This window comes from Orycteropus afer, unplaced genomic scaffold (genome assembly GCF_000298275.1).
Source record: "Orycteropus afer afer isolate SDZICR_OR568_19922 unplaced genomic scaffold, OryAfe1.0 scaffold00058, whole genome shotgun sequence".
Classification (NCBI taxonomy): Eukaryota; Metazoa; Chordata; class Mammalia; order Tubulidentata; family Orycteropodidae; genus Orycteropus; species Orycteropus afer.
The window spans coordinates 11,796,977-11,822,997 of record NW_006921645.1 but is presented as its reverse complement, the minus strand read 5'-3'; the positions used below and the strand labels follow the sequence as shown (position 1 = coordinate 11,822,997).

Sequence of the window (26,021 nt, the reverse complement as noted above, 5' to 3'; positions counted from 1 at the left end):
TGGGCTCTGATAGCAATAAGGCAGACCCCCTGGAGGTCCATTCAGAGTGTGATTACCTCTCTCCCAATTGGTAACTGTTGGCTGCTGGATTGATATGAACTCAGGAGGTGGGTTACCTAAGTAGAGATTTTTACCCCAACTTCCATAGAGCCACTGGGGTTCTGAAAACAACAAGACAGATCTCTTAGAGGCCCTTTTGGAGAGTGTCAGCCTCTCCTTCTGAAACTGAGGAATATCTGCCTATGCTTTCCCTGAATGCCAGTTCAGATATAAGCAGCCCCACAGAGCAGGCACTGAAACCTTGGGCAAAACTGGACAGTAACACCCAGTCCAACTAGGACATGGTTACAGAAACAGAGAAGGAAACAGAGTAAAAACAGAAAGAGAGGACTACATCCCCTGGTGGACAGACTGATTAGTACATGACATCTTGCTTGAGTGTCAGTGCCTGTAGGTAGACAGACTAACCACAGCCTGTTCTCTGCCGCGTTTGGAAGAGACTGAAAGTGAAAACCGAGACCTGAACTTTCAAATCCTAATTAAACCAGAGAAAGAGAAGGAGCTATCAGAGAGAGGGAGAGGAAAGGGTAAGCAAGGGCCGAAGGCTCTGCTTGCCTAAGCTTCTTGCAGAAAGTAGTGTGGGTGAAAACACCAAACACCGGGGAAAACTGAGAAAGTTAACACCCTTGAAAACAATGGCCCATCCAAGTGAACATAATAAAGAGAGTGAAAGTGCATCAGGGATGACGAATTAATGTAAAAAAATCAAAGAATATAATATAACAACATTAAGCATAATTATAGGACTAAGGAAAACACAGGCAAAGAGCTAAAAGAAATAATGAAAACAATGCAAGAACAAAACAAGGATCTAAAAAAAGAGATATTTCAACTTAAAGGGACAATAACTGAAATGAGAAACACAATAGAAGCACTTACCAACAGATTTAAATGAGCAGAAGAAAGAATCAGTGCATCTACAGATGCTGCAGAGCAACAAGAATGGAGGCTCAAGAAGGTTAAGCACATTTTAAAGGAATTATAGGACAAAAAGAAGAGATTTAGTATATACATTACGAGAATTCTAAAAGAAGATAAGAGAGAAAAAGAGACAAATAATATTTGAAGAAACTATGATAGAAAAAGGAGCTCTGGTAGCATAGTGGCTAAAGCACTTGACTGCTAACCAGAAGGCTGGCGGTTCAAACCCACCAGCCACTCCTTGGAAGGAAGGTTGGGCAATCCTACTTCTGTAGTGATACTGCCTCGGAAACCCAAGGAGGGGTCGCTATGAGTCGGGGCCGATTCGACGGCAAACAACAACAACAACAACGATAGAAAAATTTCCTATCTAATGAAAGGAGTGAATCTACAAATCCAAGAACCTAACAAAACCCCAAAGAGATCTACACCAAGACACATCATAGTTAGGCTCTCAAAAATTAAAGATAAAAAGAGAAGTCTAAATGCAGTGAGAGAGAAGTAAACAGTCAGACACAAAGACCTTCAAAAGGATCAAGTGCTGATTTTTCCTCAGAAACACTGGAGGCCAAAAGGCAGTGATATATTTAAAATCCTGAAAGAAAAAAAAAAAAAATTGCTATCAACCAAGAATATTATATCCAGCAAAAAAATCGTTCAAGAACAAGAGAAATTAAAACATTCGCAGACAAACAGAATCTTAACTGTGTTTATATCCACCAGACTGGCCCTATAAAAAATACTAATGGGTGTTCTGTAGATGAAGAAAAAAGACTAGAAAGTAATTCAAAGCTATACATAAAAAGAAAGATACCTAATAAAGAGAAATGCATGGACAAGTGTGAGGATTAGTATAAAGTATAATAAAGTACTCATGTTTGATACTTCTAAATGTTTTGCCCTTCATGTTCTTTAATAACAAATATATAAAAAGCAAGGATAAAACTATGTTACAGGCATGGTGGCACTGAGGAAGACAGAGAGAGGTGAATGGGAGGTACAGACAACAAAGATGAACCCTTCTGCACATATAATACTATGTTGTCAGTGAAGGCAAACATAGATATACGGGTGGATAGATGGATGGACAGGCTGAACTATTAGGTATGTCTATGCAGGGGAAAGTGTGGCCAAGACCATGTATAGGGTTGGCAGACAATGTTTCTACAAGTGTATTGGTATGTTCTATAAGAATTCCCAGGTATATAGTAGAGCTGACAAGGGACAAGCTTGTAGCCACTTCTTGGCCACCACAAGCTACCCACAGGGAGAGAGTAGTTGGACCTGTGGGCTCAGGACCATAGTCACAGGGCACATCGACTTCAATTGGCATAACATACTACACAAAACATTGTTCCACACCCTACTTTGGCAAGTAGCAACTGGGATCTTAAAAGCTTGCAAGTGGCTATCTAGATGCAATGATGGGTCTCTCCTCATCCAGAACAAAGAAAAATGAAGAAAACCAAAGATTCATGGAAACAATTCGTCCAAGTGACTGGTACACCATGACATCCTCAGCCTATATGACTATGAGACTGGAACTAGATGGTGCCCAGCTACCAATGTCAACCACTCAGAGGGGGATCTAGGTAGGAGATCCTAGATAGAGTGGGAGAACAATGTGGAACATAACTCAAAATTATTAAAAAAAAAAAAAAAAAGGGACCAGGTTTGTTTGCTGGTCTGACAGAGCTTGATAGAACCTGGAACTGAACCCACTCCTGTGGCTTCCAGCCAAACAAAAGACAGGCATGTGAGCTGAACATTTACCTCAGGTAGATACACTCCTTGGAGAGAACAATCATGGGGGAATAGAAGGGCTGTGTATGCACAGGTAGGTAGCTCGGGGGGCAGGAGTGCATGGAGGGAAGGACACAGGGAATTGGTAACTATGGGGAAGAAGTGGGAGGGGAGCTGTTGCATTTTGGTAAATTGTAGTCAATGTCACGAGACAAAGTGTATGGGAGCTGCTGTATGGAAAGTGAATTTGCTCTGTCAACTTTCACCCAAATCACATGCGCACACACAAAAAAGTTCACACATACACACAAAAATTATGTTACAGGGCACATGAAATATAAGTATGTAATTAGTAAAAACAACAATGGGGGGGTAAGAACGGTACAGATAAAGAATTTCTTATATGTTACTGAAGTTAAGTTGGTACCAACTTACCCTAGAATGTTACATATGTAAGCTGTTAAATGTTAACATTCATGGTAACCACTAAGAAAATATATAAAAAACATACACAAAAGGAAAGTGGAAAGGAACCATAAAGGCTCACTACAATAAACCAACAAAACATAAAAGAAAGTAGCTGTAAAGGACAAGGACAAAGAAGGCTTCAGAAACACAAAAAACAAAACAGCAGAAGTAAGTCACTTCTTATCAGTAATTATGTTGTTGTTGTTGTTGTTATGTGCCGTCGAGTCGGCCCCGACTCATAGCGACTCATGGGTTTGAACCGCCAGCCGTCTGGTTAGCAGGCAAGTGACTTAGCCACTATGCTACCAGAGCTCCCATCAGTAATTATAGTGAATGTAAATAGACTAAATACCCCAGCCAAGGTAAAGAGTGGCAAAATGGATTGAAAAAACATGATCCAACTATATGCTGTTTACAAGAGACACACTTTAAACCCAAAGACAAAAACTGTTTGAAAGTGAAAGGCTGGGAAAAAATATTTCATGGAAAAAATAATCAAAAGAGAGCTGAAGTGGCAATCATAATATGAGTCAAAGTAGACTTTAAGATAAAATCCACTAGAAGAGATAAACATGGAATTAGATAGTGATAAAAGGATCAATTAATCAAGAAGATTATGACTCTTTTAAAGAGTCATACACCACGATCAAGTGGGATTTATTTCAGGAATGCAGGGATGGTTCAACATCAATCAATGTAATACACCCCATTAATAGAACAAAGGAAAAGAATCATGTGATCATTTCTGGACACAGAAAGAGCATTTGATAAAATCCATCACCGTTTCTTGATGAAAACACTAAAGATGATTGGAGTAGAAGGGAAATTCATCAACACGATTCAGGGTGTGTATGAAAAGACAATAGCCAACATTATTTAGGTTCTCACCATTTGTATTCAATAGTGTATTAGAAATCCTAGCCGAACAATAAGACAAGAAATAAAAGGTATCAAGATTGGAAAAGAAGAAGAAAATTCTCTCTATTCATGGAGGATACGAACCAATATATAGAAAATCTCAGAGTCCACAAGAAAACTTCTAGAGCTGATAAACGAATTTAGCAAACTCACAGGGTACAAGGCCAACAAACAAAAATCAGCTAGGTCTCTTTACACCAGCAATGAAAAATCTGAAACGGAAATTTGGGAACAATTCCATTTACAATAGCATCTAAGAGAACAAAATGCATAGGAATAAATCTAACCAGACACATGAAGGACTTTTACAATGAAAACCATAAAACACTGCTGAAAGAGATTAAAGAAGACTTAAATAAATGGAAAGATGTTCCACATTCATGAATTGGAAGACTTAATATTGGTAAGATGTCAAAGGGATCTATAGATTCAATGCAATCCTGATAAAAATTGCAATGTCCTTCTTTACAGAAATAGAAAAACAAATCCTGGACTTTATATGGGACGGCAAAAAGCCACAAATTGTTAAAGCAATGCTGAAAGAGAAGAACAAAGTAGAAAGACTCACATTTCCTGATTTTGAAACATAACTAACTATAATCAAAACAGCCTGGTATTATAGGAATAGACACACAGACCAATGGAAATAATTGAGAATCCAGAAATAAATACATCTATGGTCAACTGATTTTTTACAAGGGTGCTAAGTCATTTTGGTGGAGAAAGAAGAGTTTCTTCAATAACTGATGCTGGGAAAATTGGATTTCCACATGCAGAAAAATGAAACAGGATCCTTGCCTGATAACATACACACACAAAAATTCAAAACTAGGTTAAAGACCTAAATGTGCAAACTAAAGGAGCTCTGGTGGCATAGTGCCCAAGGCATTTGACTGCTAACCAGAAGGCTGGATGTTCAAATTCACCAGCCACTCCTCGGAAGGAAGGTTGGGCAATCTACTTCCGTAGTGATCCTGCCTCGGAAATCCAAGGAGGGGTTGCAATGAGTCGGATTCGACTCGATGGCAGTGAGTTTAGGTTTTGGTTTGGTGCAAAGTAAAATCATGAAATTCTTAGAAGAAAAAGCAGGGGCAATACTGACAGGTGTAACTTTTAACAATAAACTATCTATAATTGTAACAAAAGCACAAATAGCAAAACACAAAATAAATAAATGGGATTTCATAAAAGTTTAGAACTATTGTTCATCCAAAGACTTTACCAAAAAAGTGAAAAGACAAGTTACTGACTGGGTGAGTATCTTTGGAAACCATATATCTGACAAGAATCTAATAACCAAACTACATGTAAAACTTTGACAACAACAACAACAACAACAACAAACAACCCAATCATAAAATGGGGGAAGGACTTGAATAGATATTTCAGCAAAGAGGACATTCAAATAGACACCACACACATGAAAAGATGCTTAGCACCATTAGCCATTGCTGTTGTTGTTATGTGCCCTCGAGTCGGACCTGACTCATAGTGACTCCTCCTCGGGTTTCTGAGGCAGTATCACTACGGAAGTGGATTGCCCCATCTTCCTTCTGAGGAGTGGCTGGTGGGTTTGACCCGCCAGCCTTCTGGTTAGCAATCAAGTGCCTTAGGCACTATGCTACCAGAGCTCCCCCATTAGCCATTAGAGAGATATAAATTAAAACCACAATGAGATATCAATGTGCTCCTACTAAAAAAAAAAAAAAAACCCACTGCTGTTGAGCCTGATCCGACTCACAGTGACCCCTCCTTGAGTTTCCGAGGCAGGATCACTACAAAAGGAGGTTGCCCAACCTTCCTTCCGAGGAGTGTCTGGTGGGTTTGAACCGCCAGCCTTCTGGTTAGCAGTCAAATGCCTTAGGCACTAAGCCACCAGAGCTCCTGCACTCTTATTAGGATGGTTACAACAATAACAATAACAGAAATAATAATAATAACACCAGAAAATAACAAATATTGGAAAGGATGTAGGGAAACTATTGGGAATGCAAAAAGATAGAGCTGATATGGAAAACAGTTTGGCAGTGCATCAGTTCTTCAAAAAACTAAAAATAAAAAAACTACCATATGACCCAGAAATTCCAGTCCTAGGTATGTATGAAAAGTCTTAAAAGCAGAGACTTATATACCAATGTTCATTATAGTATTATTCATAATAGTCAAGAAGTGCAAACATCCCAAACGGCTGTCAACACATGAATGGATCAATAAAATGTGGTACACACATACAATACAATACTACTCAGCCAATAAGAGAAATGAAGTTTTGCTATAATATGGATGGAGCTGGAAGACATAATGCTGAATGAAATAAGTCAATCATAAAAGGACAAATCTCTTATGGCTTCATTTATGTAAAAAGACAAGAAAAAAATATGGAGGAATAGGCAGACAAGCAATGCAGACCCTCTTCAACAAAGAAAAGAAAAACCAATGGACAGGGATGAAGATAATACTAGAGGCCTCAGCTTTGAAAGGAACTATACAGAAGTGGATTAGACACCAACTAGTGGAAAAACCTGAATGAAAACAGTGAGTACAGAGACGGACAGAGCTGCAGACTGTCAGCTACTCTTACGGGACCAACAGCCTGAATATTTCCAAGTGGTGTTGCGACCTGAGAACTGACCTAAAGATCAGCCCTGGTCACCAAGGGCTGCAGGGACAACTGCGCTGGTGGCCTATGACTAGGAAGGGAAACAGGAGGGAGACAACCTGAACTGTTGACTTTTTGCTGTTCGGAGGATGCAGCCATTTTGATTGTTTACACGTGGCAGCCATTTGAATATTTAAAGTGATCAAGGGTGCAGCCCATTTGAATGTGTATAAGCAGCGGCCATTTTGGATATTTAAAGTGACCGAGGGCACAGCCATTTTGAATGTTTACAAGTGGAAACCATTTTGGATTTTAAAGTGATAGCATTCTCATTTGGATTCCAGGGACCTAAGAATAGGCTCTGTTGGCCAAGGTTGGCAGGGACATATGGGAGGCTGACAACAGGAAAGGAGACAGGTGGCGAGTGTATAAGTGCTGTCAACTAGTGAATAGAGGAGCACAGTATCCTGCTTGTGTAGATAACATACAAACAAAACAAAGAAAACGGAAATCGTGGGCAAGTCACTCCAACATACAATCACCAATTAAATATAAACCCAAAAAATGTCACAGTGTCTCAGAGACAACAGAGCATCACAGTCCACACAAAGAAGCAAGATAAAGCAGGAGAAACAAGGGACCAGGATACAGACCCAAAACACATCCCTGAGGAAGATGCAGCATTTGAACTCCCTGATAAGAATTCAAAAAATTATATTTAGGTATCTTCAACGAATTGAGAGATAGATCAAGGAAAACACAGACAAAACCCTAGAACAATTTCAAAATAAATGGAAAATTAGAAATGATACAAAACCTACACACAGAAATCCAGAAGATTAATACTAAATTTTCAGAGATAGATAAAACACTGAATGGGTAAAGGAGCAAAATTGAATCAATGGAAGACAGAATTAGGGAGATTGAAGGCAAATACCTGAACACTTCTTTGGAAAGGGATCAATCAGAAAAAAGATCAAAACAAAATGAAGAAAGCCTAAGGTGCATATGGGATACTATAAAAAGGAATAACCTATGTGTAATTGATTGCAATTCCAGAACAGGAAGAGACAAATAACACCATAGAGAAAATTGTCAAAGATTTGTTGGAAGAGAATTTTCCTGGTATGATGAAAGATGAGATTATATCCATTCAGGATGTCCAATGAACCCCAAATAGGATAGACTCCAAAAGAAAATCCTCCAGACATATCATCATCAAACTTACCAAAACCAAAGACAAAGAAAGAATCATGAGTGCATCACGGGAAAAACAAAAAGTTACCAAGGGGCAACCAGTAAGACTAAGCTTGGATTTCTTGACAGAAACCATGCAGGTGAGAAGACAATAGGATGGTATATATAAAATCCTGAAAGAGAAAAATCTCCAACAAAGAATTATGTACCCAGCAAAACTGTCCCTCAAATATGATGGTGAAATTAGGACATTTCCAGGTAAGCAGAAATTAAGGGAATTTGTTAAAACCAGACCAACCTTACAAGAGATGCTAAAGGGAGCCCTTTGGACAGAGAAGCAACAACAGCCAACAACAACTGACCATTAACATACACAATGACATAACCCAGAAACCAACCCAGCTATGGAAGTATACAAAGTAAATAAGCCTACAAGATTGTAAACAGGGAACCAGAGATATCAATTGACCAATGAGGACAACTACAAACCAAAAAGAGGGAAACAACTGCGTTGTGTGTTGTTACAGAACTTCTAGATGGTAGGAAAGTCAAGACAACCACAAGATAGAATGAACTGTTCTAAACTTGGGAAGAAAACTATAAATCACTGGGTAACCTCAAAGAAAAATGATAAACCTTCACATCAAAATAAAAAGAGGACCAGCACAAATATTTAGCAAATACTAAAACAATAGCAATGAAGGAAGGGATAACATGATTCATAAAAAAAAAAAAAACAAGCTCAGCACAGAAAATCATATGGAACAAAGAAATCGACATCATGAAAAAGTACATAACAAAACTGACAGCAACAAATTCATATTCGCTGATAATTACATATCTGGCAAGGGACTTCTCTCTAAGATTTATAGCAGAAGAGTGGAGAAACTATGGAATGCTATACAGCACTAAAGAATAATGTAGAGTCTTCAAAACACCACATAGTATGGATGAACTTGTAGGACATTATGCTGAGTGAAATAAGTCAATCACGAAAGGACACATATAGTATTAGTTCATTGTTGTGGAGGGTCAAGGAAAGGTTTATATATGGAGGGAAACTTTCTTTGTTGGTTGCTAGGGGTGGGAGGGGAGGGGAGGGAACACTGCAATAAACAAAAAAAAAATGCGTTGACCCATGTCACTTTAGTTTGTGTAGTTCACTGTACAAAAACTGTATTTCAATAAAATGCATTAAAAAATGGCAATACTCAAGGAGTCTATGGGAAAAATATTGAACAATGCAGGAAGCATCAAAAGAAGATGGAAAGAATACATAAAGTGACTGTATCAAGAATTGGTTGATGTCTAACCATTTCAGGAGATAGCATATGATCAAGAACCAATGGTATAGAAGGAACAAGTCAAAGCTGCACGGAAGGAATTGATGAACAATAAGGTTCCAGGAATTGATGGAATACCCACTGTGGTGTTTCAACAAATGAAAACAGTGCTAGGGACACTTACTCATTTATGCCAAGAAATCTGGATGACAGCTACCTGGCCAACCAACTGGAAGAGGTTGATATATGTGCCCCTTCCAAAGAAAGGTGATCTAACAGAATATGGAAATTATCAAACAGTATCATTAACATTACACACAAGTAAAATCTTGAAGATAATTCAAAAACAGTTGTAGCAGCATATTGACAGGTAACTTCCAGAAATGCAAGCTGGATTTAGAAGAGGACATGGAATGAGAGCTATCATTGCTGATGTCAGATGGATCTTGACTCAAAACAAAGAATACCAGAAGGATGTTTACCTGTGTGCTATTAACTACGCAAAAAAGTATTCAACTCTGTGGATCACAGCAGATGATGGATAACACTGTGAAGATGGAAATTCCAGAATATTTAATTGTTCTCTTGAGGAACCTGTACATAGACCAAGAGGGAGTCATTCAAATAGAACAAGGGCTACTGAATGGTTTAAAATCAGGAAGAGTGTGCATCAGGGCTGTACCCTTTCACCATACATTCAATCTGTATGCTGAGCAAATAATCAGAGAAACTGGACTCTGTAAGAATAAGGTATCAGGACTGGAGGAAGAACCATTAACAACCTGCAATATGCAGATGACACAACCTTGCCTGTGGAAAGCGAAGAAGACTTGAAGCACTTAATGATGACGATCAAAGACTACAGCCTTGAATATGGATTACGCTTCAACATAAACAAAACAAAAATCCTCACAATTGGACCAATAAACAGCATCATGATAGAGGGGAAAAAAAAAAGACAAGAAAAGGCAAATGTACAGAGAACAAAGTTTATTAGTGGTTACCAGGGGCGGGAAGAAGGGGTATGGGGGTAAAACGGTGATGGAAACATTACATTGCTTAAGAGAAGGGATGCACAGCCAATTATTGTAATTGCTGTCAACGGGCTATACACCTATAAAAAGGTGAACAGGCAAAAGTTGTGTGTTATGGATTGAAGATGAACTGATGCTTTTGAATTGTGATGCTGGTGAAAAATACTGAAAATACCATGGACTGCCAGAAGAACAAACACATCTGTGTTAGAAGAAGTACAGTTGGAATGCTCCTTAGAAGTGAGAATGGCCATACTTTGTCTCTCATACTTTGGTCCTGTTTGTCAGAAGGGACCATTCCCTGGAGAAGGATCTCAGACTTGATAAAATAGAGGGTCAACAAAAAACCATAAATAAGATGGACTGACAAAGTGGCTGCAAAGATAGGCTCAACTACAGTAAAGTTTGTGAGGATAGTGCAGGACTGAGTAGTGTTTCTTTCTGTTGCACAAGCGGTTGCTATGAGTTGAAACCAACTTGATAGACCTAACAACAACAACAAACTATGAGAGAATAAAGCTCTATTTGTTAAATATCATCCACTTGTGCTATTTCTGTTACAGCAGTACTAGATAACTAAGATATATTTATAACAATGATGAAAAAAACAGAGTAGTTGCTGAGGATGCATATGTACAACCAAAAACTTCATGGGATCTGGTTCCTGGGTATGGAGGTTTAGGGTCATGGTTTCATAGGACATCTCAGTTAATTGGCCTAATAATATGTTTAGTGCTTCAGTTCTACCTCCTAGTTCCTGGGTTCTTCAAAGCTTGCAAATGGCCATTTAAAGCACAACAATTGGTCTCTATTCAGTTGGGACAAGGAAGAAAAAGTGTCAAGAATAAGAGGAGGATATGGAATCTGTGGCTAACTGCCTCCATGAACAACTTCCTCCTTTGCCATAAGACCAGAAGAACTGCATGGTGCCTGGTTACCATTACTGAACATTTTCAGCAAAGAGTCTATAGAATACTGATCAAAAGGGGGAAAGAGTAGACTACAATTTCAAAAGGTCATGGACTCCAGACTTCCTGGAACTGTGAAGTTTGGATGAATGTCTGAAACTACTGCCCTGAGACAATCTTTAAACCTTAAACCAAAAATATCCCCTGAAGTGTTCTTCAAATCAAAGAATATTTCAGCTTTACTAGTAAAAAATGTCTGCCTTAACCTTAAGTATTATGCTCTTTTAAGGACTACTATATGGGATCAAATTGATAACAGCAACTCAAAAGATTAGATAAGGACCTTAGGAGGGTAGTGAATTTATATTAATGGGGGAGGAAAAATTCAGAAAAGAAAAGGAGCGTGAGCGTAGTTGTACAACTTGAAGATGTATTCAATGACCCTAAGTGGCACATATAGAAACTATTGAATTGGTGTATGTTTTGCTGCATATATATTCTCAACAAAATAAATAGAAATTTTTAAAAAACTGGCTTATAAAGCAAAAATAATAACAATGTATTATGGAGTCTGTCACATACGTAAACATAATACATACAACCATAGCTCAAAGGCCAGGAAGGAGAAATGGAAATATACTGTTGTGAGGTTCTTATACTATACATGAGGTGATATAGTATTACTTGAAGGTGGACTATGAGGAGTTAAAGATGTATGCCATCAATTCTAAAGCAACCACTAAAATAACAAAACAGTTATACACAGCAAAGAAGCCTAAGAAAGGAGATAAAATAATAAAAATATTCAAGTAATCAAAAAAAGGGTAATAGAGGGGACTAATGGAAAACAAACAAGATGAAGATTTAAATCCAACCATAACAATAATCAGATTAAATGTAAATGGATTAACACTTCATTTAAAAAGCAGAGATTGTCAGATTAGATGAAAGAGCAAGACCCACAATATATATGAAACCCACTTTAAATGTAATACCCTTTTACCTAATTCAGTATATTTTTAAAATTTTGTTTTAATCTAATAGACATAGTGAGTAATTTTAATAACTGCATACCAACAAGGATAATCTTATTTAGTTATTTTGCTTTTCTAGAAATACGGATTACTGTTTTCAGTGGTTTCCCGCAACACCCTCTTTTCCTGCTGCTAACCTCCTTAGGCTTAATATATACAACTGGGGAACAGAGATACTTTTTTTTTTAAAAAGAAACTTCATATCAAAAAGAAATGCTATAAAAAATGTAATCCATTTTTATATATTTTAAGACCTGCTATAAATTATGGCTATATGGTAATAGCCTAGACACAACAGTCTACTTCGTGATTACTAATCCATTTTGTGAGAACAGTAATTATAGATAGCTTACCCTAATGATCTTCTTAAATATAATTCTGAATTTAGTTATTCTGTCCTTAAAAGTCTTCAGAAGGTTCCGGGATAAACTTCAAACACTTAGTTGGCATGAAATACCCTCAAAAAGCTTACCATATATTCTGCTCTAAATATAATAAACAATATCCTCTTAACATCTATTAAGCTTTTCAATTTCTATTCCTACCTTGATCACACTATCATGACTAGTCTTAAATGCTCTTTTTTTCTCTCTTTCATTAGGTAAACTTTCCATAAAACCTAACCTGACCAGGTCCTTTTCCTGTTAAGCCTGCACCTGAATACTCTGTTAAATACCGAACGTACCCCTCATCTCACATAAATACTTATGGTTCTATGGGAAGCTATCTCTTATACAGCTGTTTTGCTATTATTAAATTGATCCTTTGTTCATGTTGTATCTCCCCAACTTGTTAATATGTATCTTCTACAGAGCTACCTTTGTACACACTAAGTACTACATAAATGCGTGATGAACTAAAAGGGAGAGACAAGGAAAATGTGTTAAGAATAAAAAGGAGTAAGTTCTAAACCAGTGCAATCATATGTAACATTTTATTCTAAGCCAATGTATTATATATAATATTTTAGAATAAATCTAAAACACTAAAGTCTCATGAGATTAAAATCTGTCAAAATTTCATTTTTTTATCTAAAGGGCCAGTAATTACCAAAGATAATGAGGAAGAATAAATAAGCATAGTCATTTTTGGAGAGTAACTGTCAACATGCCTGAGTTTCCTTGTAATAATGAACTACACTCATGTTGTGGTGTGGAGTGATTTGGTGTACATGTAATAAGAATGTGCCACCTGTGCCACATACCTGGTCAGGGCAAACAGTGTTCATTCCTTGCATCTGCAAAGAGCTCATCTGCATCTGGCCCATCATTGGATTCATATTCTGAACATTTGCGTTTCCACCTGCCATGGACACGGTGATGCTCATGTTGTTGTACACTCCTGGCTGTGCAGGTGTAGGCTGGTTCTGGACAGCTTGACTGAACACACTGTTAACTCAAAAACAATACAGATTACGTACGCTGATCATGAACATGGGGATAATGTGACGGGGTTCAGATTCTTAATTATAAGATGGAATTCCAAATAAAATATTTTATATTCTTAAATTACATTAAGACTGTATCTTATTACATATATGAGGATTTTTTCAGATACATTTTGAAGTATGCCCAAAGGCTTTAATAAATAGAAAGCACTCGTTATAAGTTACTATCATCTGCCCCAGCATCAGAAATACTAAGCTCCAATTATCTGAATAATTAAGGAAGGGAGTATTCCATATAAATACACCTTCCAGATAATTAATGTTTACCTATTTAACCATGAAAACTATTCTAAAATTTATTAAAGTACTTTATCTTTTTAAACAATGAATATCCAATTTTAGTAAAATGTTACGGCATATATATATATATATCCCCAATAAATATTCACCGAATGAATGAACGAACAAAGTAATGGATGATTCAAGGATGGCATTCTTATAGCAGGCACTCAGTAAATACATGAAGAATGAATTGAGGACACTAGATTGTGAGTGAATTAGTCAGTGCATTATGACAGTGCTGTCAATTGATGAGGTTCAGATTATTTTTATTTACAAAATTTTACTGCATCTATGCCAGTGTTTTTCAAAGTATATTCCAGAGACCATCTGCAAGAGAATTCTTCTGGAAACTTACTGAAAATTGAGACTCCCAGGCCTCACCCCAGCCCTAGTGAATTAAATTCACTGAGAATGCATAAAGAAAGTTCCATTTCTAACTATTCAGGCACATTAAAATTTGAGAGCCTTTATTACAGCTTGCTGTCACTTTTCAAGGTTTCAGGTTTTGGCTGCTTTTACCATGTTGTATAGTAAAATACATACTACACACATATATATGTATATATGTAGATAACTGGACGTGTTTATTTGGCAAATATACTGTTCTTAAAGACCACAAAGGTCTCCTCAGGCCTGAAGGTAGTAGCTTCATGTCTTTTCCAGGAAGGAACTTCAAAGAGAAACTTTTTTTCCCCCAAAGGGCTTGTTTTCCTTCTTCATGGCCAAGTTCTGTACTGTTGTTATACCAAAGACCTCAAATCACTTTAAAATCAGTTTCTATTAGTAGATGAAATAGTATGAAATAAACTTCCAAGTAAATTCAACTAGAAACTTGTACTTGCAACCCCACCCCCACCCCAATCTTCAGCATTGCAGATAAATACATCTAAAGAAAAATGATATAAATCCTACTTTTCATGAGTTCTACATAATAGCAAATATTTTATGATTACCTACCAATAGTTAAACAGTAAGCTGCTGATAAAATTCCACCAGTTTTAATGTCAATTCTGGAGAATTTGATTTAAAAAATCAGCCCACCAATGGCTTCTCTATTCCTTGCTAGCTCTCAGGTAGTAAACAGAATGTACTGACATTTATAGCTCTGGGAGATTAAGGTAATCACACTGACCTTAACTAACTGAGAAACAGCCCATTTGTCATGTCTGAAGAAAAGTAGCAAAATTTCCCTAGGTAATTAAAAAACACAAATGCCCTATTAATGCTTCTGTGGATCATGAATGTCTGCTCAGTGTGTATGCTTGTGAGATAGTGTTCTTACAATTACAGGGGGGAAAAATCTATTCGTCTACTGCCCATTTTCTAATGAGAACATTTTTGCCTGAGACAATATTCATTTGTCAACTGATACATAAATCACCATCATGGAGGAGCAGGGCTATGTAAGTTAATGCATGCAGAAGCTTCAAGGACTGCAGTGACTCCATACTTATTTTAAGAAGTTTAGGATTTAATTTCCTTTCATTTTAGATTTATATCTAAGACTATAAATTAGTTTAAGTTCTTTCAAACTTCTTTTGCCAATAATTCCATTTTAGTTTCTTCCATTAAAGGAAGTCTGCAGTCTCAATCACTGTTCTAGGGCATGGGAAGGACTGCTGGGTTCACTGGTCCCTCAAGCCAATGCTCAGAGGACCCCACCCTTACTCTGCTTTCTTGTCTGCCTAGTGGAAATTATTGAAGTTTTCTTAAGATATTATCAGGTATTTGGTAGTGATACTGCCTAGGAAACCCAAGGAGGGGTTGCTATGAGTCAGGCCGACATAACGACAACAACAACAAAGCATAGGGTGGCGGTAGCTCTGGTGGCATAGTGCCTAAGGCATCTGACTGCTAACCAGAAGGCTGGCGGTTCAGATCTACCAGCCATTCCTTGGAAGGAAGGTTGGGCAATCTACTTTTGTAGAGATACCGCCTCGGAAACCCAAGGAGGGGTCGCTATGAATCGGATCCGACTTGATGGCAGTGAGTTTGGCTTTTTGGTTAAAGCATGGGGGGAGGGAGGAAGATGAAGACTTTGGCTTCCAATGGGTTCCATTGATAATACAGGTATTAACAAGTGGGGAAGAGTCCCTGGTCAAATAAGTCTGAGAAACAAAGGATTAAATCACAGGACTTCTTGGCTGATAAATGCTAATAAGCACCCATGAAACTATTGGAACACATAAACACTGCCCCATTCCACGACTAACAAGTATGGTTTAATCCTTTAATTCTCTTGCCACCATAGAGATACTGAAAAAGAACCACATTACACTGTCACTAAGCTCTATTACATCATTCTACTTAATGACTCTCTAACTGGTTCATGTTTTCATTCTCTCCCACGTCATAACAAAACCTTCCCATCTACCCCCATTGCTAGGCTAGACTCTTGGTATCCTGATAGCAGAGGCTTTTCCTTGTGGTAGCTAGGACTGTGCAACAGAGACAGTGAATAGTTACAAAATATACGCTGCCTATGTTGACTAATAACCTTCTGCACATGAATGAAATAATCAAATGTGAATGTCTAAAGAGTAGGTGATAATTATTTTATTTTCCAAATGGTTTGGGAAAATGAAAGTTCACAGAAACTACTAAAGTGTCACAAAAACCAAAGTCTACATTTGAATCCAAATCCAATAAGGGTCCAATAGGGAGTCTTTGTACTCATTAATTCAACAGATGTATATTAAATGTCTACATGCTCTACAGGATGGAGCTACAGACATGAACAAAATCATAGTCCTTGCTTTTTTGACACTTCTAGTTGGAGTAAAGGGAGCTCTGGTGGCGTAATGCCTAAGGCATTTGATCGCTAACCAGAGGGCTGGCGGTTCAAACCCACCAGCCACTCCTTGGAGGAAAGATTGGGCGGTCTACTTCCGTAGTGATACCGCCTTGGAAACCCAAGGAGGGCTCACTATGAGTTGGATCTGACTCCACGGCAGTGAGTTTTAGCTGGAGTAAGTAGACTAACATAGTATGTCAGGTGTTAAGCACTATGAAAAAATATAAAGCATGGAAAAGAGAAGCTGGGGTGGGAATGGCATTGTTTTAGAAATGGTGGTCAGGAAAGTCTTCTCTAATAAGGTGACATTTAAGGAGAGACTTGAAGTGTGAGAGAGTAAACCATGTGGCTACTGGCAAGAGAACTTTCTAGCAGAAGGATTAAAAAATGCAAAGGCTCTGAGTTTGCAATGTACTTGGTACATCTGAGGAATAAAAGAATAAACAGAAACTAGTGTGATAAGAGTGATGAGGAGAACAGTATATGAGGTCAAACAGCAGGTTTTTGAACTGGTTCGAAGTCCTGTCAGAGGTAGCCAGAAGTGAGATTATTTAGGATGTTAAAGGGCTTGTGTATTGTAAGGAGCTCTGGTGGTATAGTGGTTAAGGCATTTGGTACTAACTGAAAGATTGGTGGTTCGAAACCACCAGCTGCTCTGCAGAAGATGAGGGAGTCTGCTTCTATAAAGATTTACAGCCTTGGAATCCCAATGGGGATTGCTATGCGTCAGAATTGACTTGATGTCAGGAAGGTTGTTTTTTTAAATTTTTTTAAAACAGGCCTTACATTAGGGAGCTCGGGTGGGTCTGTGGTTAAAGCACTGGGCTGCTAATCAAAAGGTTGGCAGTTTGAACCCACCAGTTGCTCTGCTGGAGAAAGAAGAGGCAGTTGGTTACAGACTTGGAAAACCTATGGAGTATTTTACTCTGTCTTACTGAGTCTCTGAGTCAGAATTAACTCAATGGTAGTAGGTTTTGGTTTTAGGCTTTATATTGTATTTTGATTAAGTCAGGGGCTATTGGAGAGTTTTGAGCAAAGAACTGACCTACTGCCTTAAGTTTTAAAAGCATCACTTTGGCTCCATGTGCTAATTAGACTGTAGGGGAGCAAGGATGGAAGCAGGGAGACAGGGGGCTCCTGTAGTGATTGAGGAAAAAGATACGGTGGCTGGCATTAAAGTGTACAAGTGAAACAAGTAAGAAGTGAGAGCTGCTAAGAAGCTGACCAGGGCTGAGATCTGGCTTGAACTGGTTCAGCTATGGCTGACAAAGTAAAATCAGAACAAATTTGAACTTGTAACATATGAGTATACCAGAATGATAACCAGAACAGGAAAAGCACAGGCTGAAGCCTTGGAATGGGAGACTCAGAAGTAGTGTAGTGAACCCTTTCAGGAGCTTGATGTGAGAGACTGGATTATTGTCAGGACCGTGGAGGGTGACACACATTCAAAGTGGTGTGGTTGGCCACAATCTTTGAGCTGGGTACTGCTGTTTCTGCCTCTGCCAGTTAAGAGCTTCGGTTGCTATGCAACACACCCACTGCCCTTGTTTTCTAAGAGGAAGATTAAGTTTCCAGTAGGGTGCTGACCCAAAGTTTTTCCTGCTCCCGCTATCATTTTGATCCACCTATATTTTACCAATTTGGGTCTGTTCTAGTGTCACTTTGTTGGCCATGACTGAGCTGAGAAGAACTGGGTCAAAGCCCTGAAGCTGACATGATTTGCTGATGGGTTTGATATGGGATGTGAGAGAAAGAGAGTGTTTTTTTTCTGAATAACTGGAAGAATGGAGTGGTCATTTGTTGAGATGGGGAAGAGAAGAGGAGGAGCAGGTCTGGGGGGAGAATATCACTTTAGTGTCTGTCATGTTAAGCTTGGGATGCATATTAGACTTCTAAGTGGAGATGTCAATTAGGCAGTGGGACATACAATATGATGCTCTAGGGTAAGGTTTGGGTTAAACATTTAAATCTGGGAATCACAAGTACAGAGATAGGCACTAAAAGCCATAGATTGAATAATATAACCAGGGTAGCAATCAAATATAGAGAAGCCCGAAAATGAGCCCTAGTGCCCTTAAACAGAGGTCAGGGAAATGAGGAACATCCAACACAGGTGACTAAGAGATATGAGACCAGAAGGGGGTCACCTTTCTGAAAAAAGAAAGTTGTTCCAATAAAGAAAGAGTTAAAGAATAAGTGCTTAAATATGTCACATGCTATCAAGGATCACTGCATGTGGTATTGCAGAGGATGTTAATGACCTTGACAGGAACACTCTGATGGATTGCTAGGGCTGAAAGCCTGCATGGTTGAACAAGGAATGAGAGGAGAGGAAGTGGATAGAGGATAGTCTTTCAAGGAATCTAACTGTAAGAGGAACAGAGAAACACGCTCATAAGACTTGTCAGCATAACTTTTGTTTTTTTGAAGTCATATTTAGATGCTTAGGTGTACATATGGAAAAATAGCTTGGTGTAATTTCAAGGGAGGGTTTTGCTAGGCACAAGTACAGCCGAGGGGTAGCTGGGCAACGAGTTGACAGTGCCTATTAGGGAGTAATCATAATGATGGACCATGCACTCTAAAGTGAGTTTGCAATGTTGGGATTAGAATGCATTAGGAGACTAAATTCTTCATACATACTACAGAGGCAGTTCCATTTCCATCTAATTTATACATGGTCTCATGAGTGCTACACAGTTCTCTAACAGAAAGATTTCCTCTCTCACCTTTCAATGAACTTTAAGAGAATACAGTCTTAAGTTTTCAACTTTAACTGCCTTACTTATTATGTTGTCAGATCAAACGGCTTCCCTGTCATTAGCACCGAAAGAGACCAAATTATAATCCTTATAAAACTCAAGTGATGTGTGAAAAGTTCAGCAGCCAAGATCTTGTTGCGGGGAGGGGTGGGGGGATGACTTTAGTGACAGAATTCCAAATAAAACGGGGAAAATGAGACCACTGAAAATCTAGAGATTCAAAGAGGGGTAAGGCAGAATAACCTGAGGAGCCTTAAAACCTTTGTTGTTGGTATGAAATATTTCAAACCCTGAAAAGAGTGAAACCTATGTGCCCACTATTCAGTTTTACTGAATAATAACATTTTATTTTTCTTACTTCAGATGTCTAGGCACTCTTTTAAAGAAAGACTTCTTAAAAAGTATCCATCTCTACATCTGTCTCAATCAGGAAACCTCTGTTACTGATGGGAGATGGGTGAAAAGGTTGGGAGCCAACAGACCCTTTTTCTGTACTATACACAAAGAAACTTCCCTTGAAAATGACTTGACATTTAAAGGATTTTAAAATTCTTTTTCTTTGCATTACAGTTTCTTGTACTATGCAAATGGCAGTAGCCGATAATCTTTTACTTAGACTGTGAAAATACAATCAGCCCATGAAGGAATTTAACTGTTAAGATACCACAGGCTGTCAGAGATGTTCATAAATAAAACAGCCCCCTTACTTGCTGTTTCCCATTGCTCCTTGTTGCCAGGCTTTCATGTCTGGTGACTGGTAGCCTGAAGTAGGCGGAGTTTGCTGGAGTAGAGCGCTCTGAGGAGGAGGGATTGGCATCGGCACCATGGAGCTCCCAGGGCTGAGAGATGGAGCAAAGTTGGCCTCACCTTGGGAAACCATTCCTGCAAATTAACACAAATTAATTTATATGACTACACTACAGATTTTTTTTTAGCCCTGTGGAAGAAAAAACCCACAAGGATGAGTAATATATTTAGAAATATCCTATTCAATAGGGTGGGGAAAAATGTAGTTCCTTAAAAATAAGGCAGAAAAATGTCATATAAATTGATAAACACATAAACATATAAAACAAGTCTGGAAAAATACTTTCTATTCACTGGATGTGGATTTGGATAGCAGGATTACATATAATTTTTTCCTGTTCTTTTTTGCTTATATGAGTGTTCAAATTTAAAACACATTTTTGAACATACATGAGGGATTACTTGCGTAATGAAAGTAACTTGAGAACTGAAAATATTAGGTGTGAACATAAAAAATAAGGAGAAAGCCTTGTTTGGCCACTCTTTCCCAAGACTTTTTGTGGGGTCTTCTTCCCTTCCCTTCCCTAAAAAAATAATTAAAAAAAAAAAGCATTATTGAGATATAATCTCAATATATTACATGAAATTCACCCAGGGTAGGTGCACAATTCAATGATTTTTAATAAATTTATAGAGTTGTGCAACCATCACCACAACCCAGTTTATACATTTTTACCATTTCCAAAGTTCCCTTGTGTCTGTTTGTAGTCAATTCCTGTTCCCACCTCTAACCTAGGTAATCACAGATTTGCTTTCTGTCTGTATGGATTTGCCTTTTCTGGAAATTTCATGTAAAAGAATTAAATGTGGTCTTTTGTATCTCTCTCCTTTCACTCAGCATGTTTTTGAGTTTTGTTATCAGTAGTTTGTTCCTTTTTACTGCAAGGTAGTGCTTATAAGCAGCCATTAATATCTTTGTGAAAAATCAACTGACCATCAATGTAAGGCTTTATTTCTGTACTTTTTATTCTGTTTCAGTGTTCTATATTTTTTTTTTGGTTCATTCATTCATTTAATAAAAATATGTACTTCTATTGAGCACCTACTATGTGCTCAGCATTATTTCAGTGACTAGTGATATAAGCCAGTTGTCTCACACATTTTCATATAAATTTTAGGATAAGGTTATCAATTTTCCAAAAAAAGCACGTTGAGATTTTACTAAGGACTGTATTGATTTTATAAGATTAATTTGGAGCAAATTACCATGTTTAAGTCTTCTCTCTCTCTGCCTTAATTTTATACAGTTTCCACTGTTATACCTTCACGTTCAGTACTTTTTTTCTTCCGTAAATGTAATCTGTGTTTATCCCATCTAGTGTATTTTGTATTTTTCACTTGCAGAAGTCTGACTTTGGTTTTATTTGTATCTTCCAGGTCTCTATTTAACACGCTCAAGCTTTCCTCTAGCTTCGTGAAACACAGAGTGAATTTTTAACTTATAATTGTTTTAATGTATCTACTAATTCTATTATCTGTGTAACTTCTGGGTTAGTTTTTGATTGACTTATTTTTCTCCTCATTATGGGTTATATTTTCCAGCTTCATTGTAGGCCTGTTAACTTTTTATCAGATGGCAGACCATGTGACTTTTACCTTGTTCAATACTGATTTTATGTTAAATTCCCTTAAATATTCTTGACCTTTGTCCCGGTTGTGGTTAGGTTACTTAGAAACTGTTTTTTCTCATAGGTTTTGTGCCTTACTTTGGTAGGCAAGACAAAACAGGCCTCAAGGTAGTGCTTATTTTGCTCTATTAAGGCAAAATCCTTCTGGTTATTCTCCCTGATACCCCATGAATTATGAGGTTTTCCATTCTGACTGGAAGAAAAAGGAACTATTTTTGGCCATGCATGAGTTTTGAGAACTGTTTCCTCTAATCTTTTAGGGTGGCTTTCCCTGGTCTTGGTTTGTTTACACACACACACACACTCACACACACACACCCTAGTACTCTGCTGAAGAAGTGAGTAGGACCCTCTTTATATCCTTGGACTTCTCTGTGTATCTCATTCCTCTCTGGTACTGTGTCCTGCAACCTCTAGCTGCCTTGGCTTCCCCAAACTTCCACCTCCCTCTCCTTAACTCAGAGAAACTGCTTGGCTCCTCTTAGATTGCCCGTCTGTAGATTGCCCTCTCGACAGTCTAGAAAATCTCGAGAACTATTGGTTCATATACTTTGCCTGGATTTTTTGTTTGTTTGTTGATAGGAGGATAAATTCAATTCTTGTTACTCTATCTTGGCCAAAGTGGAAGTCCATAAGAATTTAAAATAGTAAAAATGAATTTCTCTTTATTTATTTTTTGTTATGCTAGGCAAATTAACAACAACAAGCATTTTGTAATCTTTTTTTTTCCCTTCCTGATAAAATACATTTCAGAGTTAAATACTTTTGAGGTAGAAAGAGTTACAAAGGTGCAGAAAAAAAAAAAAAAGCCATAATTTGATTACCCATAATTTAGTATAATTCTTTCAAATCTTTCTCTATAAACTGTTAAACAATTTTGCATTCTGTTTCTTTCTCTTATCAGTATACTGTAAGTAGTTTCTATGTCCTTAATGTCTCTTTAACAAGTACTTATGCTTGTAAAGCATTCTATTGTGTTCTATCATTGTTAATATAATGTCTCTTCTCTTTTTTATTTGGTTAATCTGCCCAGAGATACATTTAATCTTTTTTTTTTTTTTTATTTAAACCAGCTATGACTTAAAAAAATATTGAAAACCTTCTGTGAAAGTTGAGCAGGCTATAGACTTTTTATAGTTTCTTCTTTTTCTCTTTCTTCCACTAAATGCTTAACTACTTTTTGTTTTGGTAAAGTATACAAAGCTACATATTTTTCTTTGCTACTTCTTTTGTATGTGGTTTAATCTTTGGTAAATAACTTTGAAGGGGTCTGGGTGCCACCGTGATTAAGTGCTTGGCTGCCAACTAAAGGTTAGGATTTGGACCCACCAGCCAGTCTGTGGGAAAAATTTGTAGCAGACTGCTTCTGTAAAGATTACAGTCTTAGAAACTATTTATTTCACAGTGCTTTGTTCTGTCCTGTAGGGTTGCTATGAGTTGGAATTAACTCAATGGCAATGGGATGTTGTGGGTTTAAAAGACTCTGACTTAAGATTGCTTGAATAAAAAACAATATATATATTGTTTTCATTTATGACTTTAGAAGGGTTCCCTCCAATGATCTTCATTTTTACGTAGATTGTATTTGCATTAGTTCTACACTTTACATTTGAACTATCTTCGTTGTGATTCTTGAAAAAAGTACTTGTCTGTTCTGAATCCATTTTAACCTTATTTATGATGAAATAACTTCTCTCAGAAACAATACATATATGTGAAGGGGGAAAGATATTTATCCCATTCTGGATATTATTTTGTGGGCTCAAAGCTAGTAAGTAAGAGACTCCAAGCACGTCAGCATGCTCTCTGACATTTCTTTCTGGCCTCATCTCACATTCTAACCACTCATGTCTTCCTTATGAGATTACCTGGTTTGAGCAGAAAGAATAAATGCATAGGTAATGTATTGGAAGGGCAAAGTTCTAGTTCTGATTCTGCCACCATACTGGACCTTGGGATCCTTGGATTACACAATCCAGTTCTGTCTAGCTTAAAAATTCTGTAATTCTATCTTTGTCTAGACTATGTTAAATCTCCCTGCTGGGCCATAAATGGCATCATAGCCATTTGGAAGCAACAACTAGAATTAGGGTGCATATTTCCATTTATTTATTTCTTCAAAGACTCCTTGAGCATCTACTCGACTAGGCACTTTAGAAACAAAAACTGAAAAGTTTGTAATTTGATCACTCAAGGAGATTGTTATTCATTAAAGAAGAGTAGCCAGATTAACCAGTAGCTATAATATAAGGTGGTAAGTACTTATGATGAGAATGTCAGGGAAGGCTTTCCAGAGGAGATGCCTCTGAGAGGAGAGAGTAAAGGGAATGAAACATTTGAAGGAAGGATATTTTAGATGGAGGGCACAGGATGTACAAAAGCCTAGAAGTAAAGACAGCAAGGTACGTGCTCTTTCTTGGAACTTGAGAAGTTTGTTGTGTCTGAGACAATGAGATATGGAGGGAAGAGAAAGTGGAGTTGATGAGTCTCGCTTTGGACAAGTTGAGTTTGGGGTACTAGTGGGATATTCAAATATGCATCTTCAGTAGGCACTGTACACATGAGCTGAGAGATCTTACTTAGAAATAGAGGATGGAGTAATTAGCATGTAGAGGTCACTGACGCCACAGGATAGATGAGATCCCGCACAAGTGGGCTGAGGAGGGTGTTTAACACAGTTCATAAAACATAAAAGTCTCTAGATGGACTTCAAGGAATCCATGAAATGGGTACAATTTTTTTTTTTTTTACATTTCTTTCATCTTTACTTTGAATACTGCCTTTGAATAAAACAATTTTTAAAAATACCTAATTCTGTTCTTGCACATTAATCATCATGGCATGACAGGTTAGAAGAGTTTTCTGTTTTCAGAAATAAAACATACTCTGCCAGAACCATTTACTTACATATTCCTCTGTTTCCTTTGGGCTTATATTAAGGTGAAAGATACCAAAGCAAAGAATCTAAAGCAAAGTTAATTAGATTTCATCCTTAGATTTGTGGTCATCAATTAACACAGAAAACAAATTTTTTCTGCGAAGGGTCAGTGTGGTAGTTAAGTTTGTATGTCAACTTGGCTAGGCCTGATGGAGTGGCTGGGCAGCTGGATGTAGTTATTCCCCATGGTGAGATTGGTAATTAACTTCATGGTGGAATCTATTGGAGCAGCTGAATAGCTGCTTTAGGGATGTGGGCTGCTTCTAGTATGTAAGAAGCAACTTTGAGGAAGGTCTCTAGCTTATGGCATGCTTGAACCCTGCATGTAACTAAGCTGTTGTTCAATAGCCTGCCATGCCCTGCCCATCTTGGGACTTCTTCTGGACTTTAATTAGTGGCCTGCCATGTTGTTTGGTAACATTAGGACTGTACCTTTTTACTTGTCAACCTTAGGCTTGTCAGCCTCAGCAGCCAGCAGCTGTCTGAATGAAGAAAAGCTTCCAGCTTCAGCGGGCCGGAAGCAGGAGGCAGAGCTTAAGCCCAACACTGAGGTGCTCTCATTCAGACCCTAGAGCCTGGAACTTTGAACTCAGACTTAAAGCCTCCAAAATTGTAAGAGAATAAAATCCTGTTTGTTCAAGCCATCTCATTTGTGGTATATACCTGTCAGGGCGGCACTAGATAACCAAAACAGTAAGATAGTAAATTTGTTAGATTTTGGGGGTCATAAGGTCACTCTAACAAAAAGTCAACTCTGCTATGTAAAACCAGCCATACATAATACGTAAACAAATAAGCATGGATATGTTCCAATAAAACTTAATTTATAAAAACAGGAATTGGCTTGGATTAGGCCTGGACCATAGTTTGGGACATACATCTTTTAGCTTTTGTGTGGCAAATTTACTGGCAGTGGAAGCATAAAACCAACAAAGACCAAAGAACCTTTATATCTGGATTTCTTTAATATAATAAACACTGTTTTGTTTAACTGGTTTTTTTTGGGGGGGTAGGGGAAGGCTTGATTTGAAAAGCTGGCACTTTTATAGAAATTGAATTTATAACAACACAAAACCTGGTCTTGAAGCCTTCTACAAGGTTGCTGATCATGTTGGAACAGATTTATGGGTTAGAGCAATGGAAGAAATTAAAAGCACTATATCTTTAAATATTTTTATCCTCTCCAGAAAAACTA

The 26,021-nt window shown here is 37.7% G+C and overlaps 1 protein-coding gene across 1 annotated transcript in view; it reads right to left on the bottom strand.

Annotated features, from left to right (window-relative positions):
- Positions 1-26,021, bottom strand: part of NCOA1 (nuclear receptor coactivator 1) — a 121,774-nt gene that overhangs the window by 7,878 nt on the left and 87,875 nt on the right. The window contains exons 16-17 of the mRNA XM_007939273.2: positions 20,161-20,335; positions 13,370-13,553 (exon numbers count right to left, since the gene is read on the bottom strand). Of these exons, the coding sequence (XP_007937464.1) occupies positions 13,370-13,553; positions 20,161-20,335 (359 nt within the window). The remainder of the gene's footprint in view (positions 1-13,369; positions 13,554-20,160; positions 20,336-26,021) is intronic.